The 10,931-nt window shown below is 37.7% G+C and overlaps 1 protein-coding gene and 1 long non-coding RNA gene across 2 annotated transcripts; one reads left to right on the top strand and one right to left on the bottom strand.

The window, feature by feature from the left end:
* Positions 1-4,055: 4,055 nt before the first annotated feature.
* On the bottom strand, positions 4,056-7,230 carry LOC141626393 (uncharacterized). The gene is made up of 2 exons (XR_012535975.1): positions 6,770-7,230; positions 4,056-5,200 (listed from the first exon to the last, which is right to left on the bottom strand). It is a non-coding gene; the product is annotated as an uncharacterized LOC141626393 (long non-coding RNA).
* A 472-nt stretch (positions 7,231-7,702) lies between these two features.
* LOC141628176 (uncharacterized) lies at positions 7,703-10,479 on the top strand. The gene is made up of 5 exons (XM_074441347.1): positions 7,703-7,868; positions 7,958-8,078; positions 8,766-9,022; positions 9,149-9,517; positions 9,797-10,479. The coding sequence occupies exons 1-5, from the start codon at positions 7,703-7,705 to the stop codon at positions 10,477-10,479; spliced, it is 1,596 nt and encodes a 531-aa protein (XP_074297448.1).
* Positions 10,480-10,931: the final 452 nt, after the last annotated feature.

Here is a 10,931-nt window from a genome sequence, read left to right as displayed (position 1 = left end):
ACTTGCACTTTTGCTTTATCAACATGTATGCCCTTATCGGAAATCAAATGTCCCAACACAATTCCCTCATTGACCATGAACTGACATTTTTCCCAGTTTAAAACAAGATTAATATCAATACAACGCTGCATGACTTTATCAAGGTTAGCTAAACAACGATAAAAGTTATTACCATAAACTGAGAAGTCATCCATAAATACCTCCATAATATTCTCTATATAATCAGAAAAAATCCCCATCATGCACCTCTAAAAGGTAGCTGAGGCATTACACAATCCGAAAGGCATTCTGAGGTATGCAAAAACACCTTGTCGACAGGTAAATGTAGTCTTACTCTGATCATCCCGATGAATAGGGATCTGAAAGAACCCTGAGTATCCGTCTAAGAAACAGAAAAATTTATTAGAGGCTAGTCTTTCAGTCATCTGGTCAACAAAGGGGAGGGGGAAATGGTCTTTTTTTGTGACGGCATTTAACTGTCTGTAGTCAATGCACATCCGCCAACCTGTTACAACTCGAGTTGGTATTAATTCATTTTTCTCATTTTGTACCACAGTGGTCCCTCCTTTCTTCGGGACTACCTGAACTAGGCTAACCCACTTGGAGTTGCCAACTGTATAAATAATACCTGCATCGAGTAGTTTCATCACCTCAGCCATGACAACCTCCTGCATCTTCGGATTCAGCTCGCGCTGACCCTGTCTGTAAGGCTTGTGACCCTCCTCCAGCTCAATTATGTGCATACAAATGTCAAGGCCGATGCCCTTAATATCATCCAAAGAATAACCTAAAGCTTTCCTGTTTTTCTTAAGTACACACATCAAAGCAGAAAGCTGGTTATCGTCAAGCTTAGCACTAACAATAGCTGGGTATTGCTCCGTATCATCTAAAAAGACATACTTAAGATTTGGAGGAAGTGGCTTATGCTCTGGCACCTTTACCTCAACAGCATAGGCAGAATCAGCTTCAATGGCATAGCAAGTGTTTACCAAATTTGCGTTGGCCAAGCTTATGATCATCTCATCTTCTTCCTCTGTGAGCTCGTGGCCTTCCATTACTGCTTCCAAAACATCTAGCTCCTCGGCATTCTTTGTTGGATTAACTGCACACTCATCTAAAAGGGTTAAATCAACTAGAGGATCCTTGGCTAAGGATTCCCTCCAGTTACAATTAACAGCCCTGTCAACAATATCAACGGAATAACATGTATCATCATCACCAGGTTCAGTCGCAGTGCGAGCAAGACTGAACTCAATTGTGTCATCCCCTACCTTCAAAGTCAAGGCTCCGCGTTTGACATCTATCACGGTCCCAGCCGTATGTAAAAATGGTCTACCTAAGATAATAGGTATCTGACTATCCTCAGCAATGTCTAAAACGACGAAATCGACAGGAATAAAGAACTTACCCACTCGAACGGGTACATCTTCTAAAATACCTAAGGGTCTCTGAATCGATCTATCTGCCATCTGAAGGGTCATATTGGTCACCTTAAGGTTACCTATATTTAACTTTTCACACACGGAATATGGCATAACACTGACACTGGCCCCTAGATCACAAAGAGCTTTCCCAAATTCATGGTTACCTATAGTACATGGAATCGAAAAACTACCCGGGTCTTTTAATTTAGGTGGTATGTTGCATCGTGAAAGAACATTACACTCCTTTGTGAAAGCAATAGTACCAACATCATTAAAATTCTTCTTACGATTCAAAATATCCTTCATGAACTTAGTGTAAGAAGGTACCTGGGTAATTAAGTCAGTGAAAGGAATGGTTACCTCAAGATTCTTGACGATCTCCAAAAACTTACCGAACTTACGCTCCAACTTTGTATTCCTTAAACGCTCCGGATACGGGACCGCAACACTCGTCGTAGGGTCGACAATTTTCGTCTTCCGAATGTTTAAAATCTCCGTCAAATCGTCACTAGCTGAAGTATTTTGCAATTCAATTGACGGATTTTCATTCAGCACTGGTGACCCAGTCGATCGACCATGGGGCTCGGTCGATCGACCAAGTGCACTGAGTTTAAATAGTTCCTGCTTGTCAGAACCTTTTTCGTCTCAGAGATTCTGGTCGATCGACTGATGTTGTTGGTCGATCGACCACTGGCACTGGCAGTAAAGTTTGTTTTCATACCGGAATTTAAATCTGACTTTTCATCATTTTCCCAGTCTTTTCTTGGCTTATCAGGACCTTCATATGAGAGACCACTGCGAAGGTGAATTGCATTAAGTGTCTCGATAGGAACCTCACTTTTGCTTGAAGAATTGGCGACTTGGTTAGCCGCTAGAATCTCCAACTGCTTCTCAAAATTCCTTGCAGATTCAATCCTAGCTTCTTCTGTTTTCGTAACTTGAACCAAAAGAGCTTGGACTATTTCTCTTAATTCCGCGGTCTCATTTGAGTTATGAACAGGAATTTCAATTTTCTTCTCGAAAGTCTTAGAAAACTCGAGCTTTTCGAACCGGGCATTAATAGATGCTTCAAGTGCCGCAACGGCACTCATTTCATCACTTGGCTTTCGCGAATTCCCACGCGAACTCCCATATTCAGCTCTATGAACTGCCATCTCCTCAATAGTGTTCCAACCTTTATTAGAATCCACATTGTTTTGGAACCTACCATTTGCAGCCTCATCAAGGATGACTCTGTAGTCATCGTACAAGGCATTATAAAATTGGTTGCAAAGGTACCACTGCTGAAAACCGTGGTGAGGAACTGATCGAACTAATTTCTTGAAACGGACCCATGCTTCATGTAATTCCTCATCGGGTCCTTGCTGGAAATTTGTGATTTGACTTCTCAAAGCATTGGTTTTCACAGGCGGATAATATCTTTTGTAGATGTCCAGTTTGTAACTCCAGCTGCTACCTTATCAAGGTAGTGGTACCATTCACGCGCAGAATCTTTCAAGGAGTATAGAATTAATGTCTCCTTTACTTCATCTTGGGTCACTCCGGCCGGTACAGATATGGAACAACAATAGTCCGTGAAGATCTCCATATGCGTCCCAGGATCTTAATCTGGTAATCCCCCAAATAGGTTCCGCTCCACTAAAGAGATGTGAGAGGGGTGGATATCAAAAGTCCCCTGTGTAGGAACAGGGAGGCTAAATCCCTGAGGAATATCTTGTACCTTTGGTTGAGACTGATCGTATATTGTTGGCATGATTGTAGCAAAATCGGGAGTACTCAAGTTTTCCTCTCGAAATCTTCTTCTAACTGTGCACAAGCAAAACTAGAAGGAAAAGGTAAGCAACGGCCTCAAGGAACCAAAGTTCCTTGAGACAAGAAAAATAAACTAAAAATAAAGCAAACACAATTACACCGTCTCCCCGGCAACGGCGCCAAAATTTGATACCGTCGTTTTGTATCAAAGTTAAATTTATAAACCAAACTAAAACTATAGCTAGTGATAGTAAGGGTCGAACCGCAGAGAGACAAGATCAATTCTATTTTCTATTTTTAATCTATTGAAATAACAATTGTTGGGGGGGTTTTGGTTGGTTGATTCTAAACTAATTACTGAAATTTAAATGAAGTTTAAAATAGATATTAAAAAGCAGCTAGGAACTTCAGTTCACCATGGCCTAAGGGTCAGTCAAGTAAGTCAAGGTCTGTCCAATACCATCTCAGGATGTCAAATAGGTCCTCTAAGTCTCTATTTGAATTAAGCCTCTCGGTCTTCTTTCACCCTAGAATGAAACTAGATTGCTTTCGCTCCACTAGTCTTTCCAATTACTTGTAAGAAATCTAACTCCGCTAATCTCTCAATCTAGCAAAGGGGTAAAATCTCACAAAAGTAAATAAGGCTGGTATGGGTTTAACCTAAACTTGATAATAGCAACTCGTAACGCCATGGATTCCCTAATTCCTAGCATAGGAATTTAGCGACGCATGATTAAGAATATGACAATTGCAAAATTAAAGATACGGAATAAAATTGACATGATTGAATTAGAATTAAAAAAACTAAGGGATTAAAATTGAATTGCTTAAATATAAATTGGAAGAAACTAGAAATAAATAAACAAGAATAAGAGAAGATTAAAATTGAATTAAAGTTTACTAAAGAATTTGATGAACAAACAATTGATCGTAATCTGTAGCCTCCGTTTCGCTTTCCTCTAAAAACTAGGTCTAAAAACTTGAGTTGTTGAATAAAAATTAAAGCATAACCTAAGTTGTTTGTTACGTTCTACTAATAATAGTTCTGCCTAAAAGATAAATTACAAGTGGGCTTTCAAAACACAAACGTGTAAAAGAAACCGCAGCCTCGAAATAGAGTCGATCGACCAGGTGACGCGGTCGATCAACTGCCCAGTACAGTGCTGGCAACTTTCCTTCCTCTGCTGAACTCCTGGGTCGATAGACTAGAGTCACTGGTCGATAGACCAGTTGCGCTGTAGCAGCTTCTCTCTGCTCTAACAAACAGCCCTCCAACTTCATGCACGCATTCCAAGACGATCGAATTCCGAGCTTCTAACTTCATAGTTTCCATAAAATGCCCCCGGGAACAGATAAAAGCTTGATTTAGGTTACTTCTGATCATTCCTACAATAATGACACAGGAAATCCAAAGTAAACCGTTTCGGGAGAAATAATAGCTTAAAGCTAACAATTACGCATAGAAATACGTGCCAAAACCGCTAATAAAATGTATGAATATGCACATATCAGTAAGCGAAAAAAGAGTAATAATTCAAAGGTCTTACTATAGAATAAAAATTACTACAAAAGATAAGAACTTAACTTAATGGTGCAGTCATGCATCGAGCGAATTTCTCCATTTGTAAGTGCAATATTAGAAGGTCTATTTCTATGAAAAAAATATATATATACAAGATTAAATTCAGTTCAAGTCCTCCCATTTGTTCAGGTTAAAATACAACCTATGTGGGTCAAGTCTGGTCATAACCATGTGCTCCAACTACGGTGAGACCTATGTGGGTCAAATAAGGTCAGACCCATGTGGGTCAAGTAAGGTCATTCCCTTTTACAAGCACGAGTCAGACCCATTATTGTTGGTCAATTTCAGTTTGACTTTCGTGTTTAGGATTAACTAAAAGTCGAGATGTATAGTTCACTTAGTTGACTTCGCATAAATTTAGACGGAAAACCTACCCCTGCCTCTACAATCACTTCGCATCTGAGATTGTGGTATTGAAAGGAACAAAAACTGGATCAATTACCTGAAATTCCATTATAAAAGTCCATTAACGAAACTATAATACCATTAATCAAAATAATAATATTACCCTTAACAAAAACAAACCGATAAAAACAGCAGTCGAAAATCGCAATTTTGGTAGGGTCGGGTCAACCCATGTGGTTGGTTGGGTCGGGTTAGCCCATGTGGTTGGTTGGGTCGTGTCAGCCCATGTGGTTGGTTGGGTCAGGTTGTTGGTTGGGTCGGGTTAGTCCATCTGGTTGGTTGGGTCGGGTCAGCCCATCTGGTTGGTTGGGTCGGGTCAACCCAAGTGGTTGGTTGGGTCGGGTCAACCCAAGTTATTGATTGGGCCGGGTCAACCCATGTTGGGTTGAGTTAGGTCGGGTCAGCTCATGTTGGGTTGAGTTGGGTCAAACCCATGGTTGGGTTGGGTTGGGTTGGGTCTGGTCAACCCATGTGTTTGGTTGGGTTGGGTTGGGTCGGGTCAACCTATGTTTGGGTTGGATTGGGGTGGGGTGAGGTTGATAAAATCAGGATAAATTAGGTAAAACCATTTAGGTGGTGATTCAATTTGGATAAGGTCCATGACACAATTGGGGGTGATTCAGTTTGGGTAAGGTCATACTCAAATTTGGTTGTTCAGGTAAAACCCAATTTAAAATGGGTTAGGTCAGAATTGATTTGGTTGGGCTAGGTGAAATTTAATTGTGTTGGGTCAGATGACATATAATTGGGTTAGGTAAGACGGAATTGGATTCGTACACGGTTTTAATTTCTGATCGGGTTATAATCTTCTACACTGTTCTACAGATTAAATAAACCAAAATAATAATTGAATCAACATAGTGGATTAAGTTAACCAAAAAAATAAGTGAATCAAAATGGTGAAAGTAACATTAAAAATTACATAGTAATGAATCAAAAAAGCTGCAGATAATTTTTTTTTAATAATTCGTAGAAAACACAAATAACATGTCAAAATAATAATTCATTACAAAGTCCATATGTTAATAACTAAATTAAACAATATACTAATCAATATTGACACCCTAGATCGGTTTATTGCGAAACGTAAAATCGACAGAAATTTTAACATACATTCGGCAATTTTTTTTATTTTATTAATGAACATTAATAAACCAAATTTAATTATTGCGACTATTAAAATCGACATAAAATAAAAAAAATACTTTTAAAAAAAGTAACATTAATTTTGTTCATCATAGATCTACTTATTTATCATCTAAACAAACTTTTTTAATAAAAAAAACACATTAATTTTACATAGTGGAATAACATTTTTTTTTTGAAATCAACAATAAAATAAAATTACAAATTTAAAAGCATAGATCTACATATTTTTAACCTAAAAATTTTATTTTGCATAAGAACCACAAACTAATTTTATATACTTTCAGAAAATAGGACCCTATTTTTTGGTAAAAAATAGGACCCTACTTTGAAGGTATTATGTCGGAATTTATGTTTGCATGTCACAGTAATTTTTTTTTTTTTTTAACAAAAGGGTGATACTATTTCTATATGTTTACTTGCATGTCATTAAAAAGAGGAGGAAAGTAATTTTGTCTACCTTTCATCAAGAATCTTGCTCTCCATTTTTCAGCGGACTTAAATTCTTCACCATGAAATAGTCTTGCTTGATCTTTAACCATTTGAGGACGATCTCCAGCTTTAATCTTTAACCATTTTTTTACGGATCTATTTTTTTTAAAGCTACGGTGTGACATGGAGAGGCACTGAAATAGGGAGAATGAGATGTTGATTGAGAGGATATGGTAGGTGGAAAATAATATTGATTGAGAGAATGAAGAGATGAATGACGGAAATTCGATCTCCAATGGCGGATTTATGATCTAGATTGATGAGGGAGGGTGATGAGGGGATGAAGGAGGCGTATATTTGAGGAGGCGGAAATAGAGAGGCTTGATTATGATTAATGAGGTCTTTATATAGTAGGTTTTTAGGGTTTCACTTTATTGTTATTGGATCTGATTTTATGGGCTGCTGAAAACAAAGCTTCACTACGGCCCATTTCCTACAGTCCAAAACATTATATTCCATATCGTGTATTTGTAGGGAGTTGACTCGGTTTTTTTTTCATTTTATAAACGTCTCATATTTTCATATTAACATTTTCGATTTGTACATTTTCATTTGTATAATTTATCATTTAATTTATGTTTGCACATTATAGTTGATTCGACTCAACTGACAAGACAAGATATTTATGATGCAAGTCAACATCCAATGTCAAATACCCGTAAGCCGCTCTCTGACATTACAAATGGTACATCGCTATTTTTTTGATATTTACAATTTATTATGTTTTAGTTTTATTTAAGGAAAAACATTTTTAAATCAAACCTATGCAAATTACTTTTCTAATAAATGTTTTTTTTTAAAAAAACTTTCAGTTTCCCAAACCCCAAGTCAAAATACAAGAAGACATGTACGTAAAAAAAACTCAATCACATTACGATCAAGTAATGTGATTTTTAGCCCTATGTCATCACCTCCCGATGCTCTCATTGTAACGCCTGCTCAGTTACGGGCGAAGACGGCGAGAGAGAAAAGGAAAACGTTTTCAACTAAAAAACGTACTGGTAATGTTAGTCATGTCTTTTCTCAATTGAGTCCCCCAACTACACCACTTAGCTTCACCACTACAGGTATATATCTATCTCTATATGTTATATATCATAGTTTGTCATGTGCAGTATCATATTCCTTCATACTTGTTTATAATAACGTGATTTAGGAGGAATATGTAGTCCAACAGACGTGATTGAGCGATTGGTAAGAGATCTATGTGCTGAGTATGGTGAATCTTTAAATGAAGTTCTTCCTTCTATAACTCCAAATGAAGAAACCCCATATCGGTATGTAATAAATTCATTCTTTTCACTTGGAGAATGTTCACGAACTCAACAAACCTCATCCTTTGACTTAATTAATGATAGTAAGTATATTTTTAAACTTATTAATCCGACGTCAGTCATTAACTGAATTTGTACATAATAATTATTACGTGCCAAATTTTAACGTATAATTTATTTTTTACAAGATTGGGAAGGATATTGGGATATTGGAGATCCAGATTATGAATGTGAAAAATGTAAGGCGCAAATGTGGTTTGAGGAGAGAAAACAAAAAAATCGTGGTACAAGACGTCCTAAATTTTCACTATGTTGTTCGGACAGTAAAGGTCTTCTCCCATACTTACATGAGCCACCTGATATCCTTAAGTCTCTTTTGAATGGACATCATCGGTTAAGCAAGCATTTTAGAGAAAACATCAGAGCTTATAATTCGATGTTTTCCTTTACTTTTATGGGTAAATAAATTGATCATGCCATCAATCAAGGTAGAGGTCCTTACACTTTTCGGATGGGAGGTCAAAACGTTCATCGAATAGGTACTTTAGTGCCGCCTGCAGAGTCAAGCCCTATGTTCTGTCAATTGTATATATATGACACTGAAGAAGAAGTTTATAATCGTAAAACCGCCATCAGGTATCTATTTTTATTACAAAAATCTTGAATTATTATTATTTTTTTTAAATGCAGTCCCAACGATCCCTCTAGGTTTAGCGATGATCTTATTCGGTTGTTAAAAAATATGATTTACCAATACAATCCTCTTGCTAAGATGTTTAAGATGGTTATGGATAAATTGTCTATAGATAAAGACAGTGAAGTGAGTATCAGACTTTTTTCCAGAAGAGAAAAAGATGGAAGAACGTATAATCGTCCAACGGTTTTCGAGATTGCGGCTTTGATTGAAGGGGATATCGGTCCAAATATGGAGAAATGGGATATTATTGGTAAGAAGTCATGTGGTGGTTTGCAGCGGATATCTAAGTTACATCCTCTATAGACTCCACTCCAATATCCTCTGTTATTCCCATCTGGGGATGATGGTTATCGGTTGGGTATCCTTCACGGTGAAGCTTTTATTGGGGTGAGCACAAGCGATCAACTGCGTGAGGAAACAACGTGTCGGGAGTGGTTTGCCTATCGTCTACAAGACAGATCACCTGATATTGAATTTCCAACGTTGTTACTATCTGGAAAGGCATTTCACCAGTTTTTAGTTGATGGTTATATAACGGTTGAATCGCATAGGATCAATTACATTCGTTTTAACCAAGAACGACTTCAGGTAGATAATTACAAGAACCTTTCAAATGCTCTTGGGAGAGGAGACATTGATCCATCTTCTGCCGGTGCTCGGTATATTATCCCTGCGAGTTTCTCAGGTGGTGACAAGTGGAAGAAAGTGAATTATCTTGACACCATGACTATTTGCAAGTGGTTCGGTTATCCAGATTTATTCATTACATTCATGTGTAATACCAAGTGGCCGTAAATAGTTCCATTCGTTACTAAAAGAGGATTGAGATCGGAGGATCGTCATGATATTTTATGTCGCGTCTTCAAAATTAAGCTCGATGAGTTGATAAGGGATTAAAAGATCGACATATTTTTGGAAAAGCTAGAGCAGGTACACATTAAAGTTAACCGTTTAATTTAAACCATTATTTATTATTTCACAGTACCGGATATAATCTCATGCATTTCAAATATTTATTTTGCAGTGGTATATACTATTGAATTTCAAAAACGTGGTCTGCTACATGCGCATATACTATTGTTCCTACATCGAGAGTACAAGTTCCCTGAAGCTGCAGATGTCTACAAAATCATTTCTGGCGAGATTCCTGATACGATTAAGGAACCTATCTTACATGCTGCTGTTTGTGAGTACATGCTCCATGGCCCGTGTGGTAAAGAAAAGTTATCATCACCGTGTATGGTCGGGGAAAACTGCTCAAAACATTACCCAAAGCCGTGTACTAAAAGAAAAACGGTTGACGGTGAGGGTTATCCTATATACAAGAGAAGCAAGAAAGGAGTTACGGTGAAAAAAGATGGTGTACCTCTCGGCAACGAATTGGCCATTCCATATAACCCTCAGTTGTTATTGAAATATCGGGCTCATATCAACGTCGAATGGTGTAATCAATCTCGATCTATTAAGTATCTCTTCAAGTATATTGACAAGGGCTCTGATCGAGTTACGATGCAGTCAACTTATATGCGTCGCAATGAGGAGGATCCTGGTCGATTTGATGAGATTAAGAGGTTTTACGACTGTCGATATCTATCCGCATGTGAAGCTGCTTGGAGGTTATTTGGTTTTGAAATTCATTATAGGACTCCTGTTGTTGAAAGGCTGCAGTACCACCTTCCGGATGAGCAACCTATTTTTTTATGCTGATGATTTCATTGACGACGTTGTAGATAAATCATCAATGGGAGTATCGCAGTTTTTGAATTGGATGGGCTGCAATAGTTATGAACAACGGGATATGTAGGTTGCAAAAGAATTGTTATATTCTCAATTCCCAACTAAATTTGTTTGGAAGAAGAAGGAGTGGCATTGGAAGCTTGGAAAAAAAGGGTTTACGATTGGTAGGCTGGTTCACGTCCCACCGAACTGCCGAGAGCTGTATTTTATGAGAATCGTGTTGAATCATGTTAAAGGGCCCAATTGTTTTGAGGATATCAGGACCGTCGACGAAAATATCTGTCCGACATTTAGAGAAGCGTGTTACAAATTGGGCTTAATTGGTGATTATAGAGAGTATATTGATGCGATAAAACAAGCTGTAGATTGGGGGTCTGGATTCTACCTTCGGAACCTTTTTTCGACTTTATTACAGTCTGGTA

Source organism: Silene latifolia, chromosome Y (genome assembly GCF_048544455.1).
Source record: "Silene latifolia isolate original U9 population chromosome Y, ASM4854445v1, whole genome shotgun sequence".
Taxonomy (NCBI): Eukaryota; Viridiplantae; Streptophyta; class Magnoliopsida; order Caryophyllales; family Caryophyllaceae; genus Silene; species Silene latifolia.
This window is presented reverse-complemented; position numbering and strand designations above follow the sequence as displayed.

Coding starts and splice junctions, on each gene's coding strand:
- LOC141628176 (XM_074441347.1), top strand. CDS start 7,703: ATGTCATCACCTCCCGATGCTCTCATTGTAACGCCTGCTCAGTTACGG. Junction 7,869..7,957: donor ACTTAGCTTCACCACTACAG/GTATATATCTAT, acceptor AACGTGATTTAG/GAGGAATATGTAGTCCAACA. Junction 9,023..9,148: donor GGAGAAATGGGATATTATTG/GTAAGAAGTCAT, acceptor TTCACGGTGAAG/CTTTTATTGGGGTGAGCACA.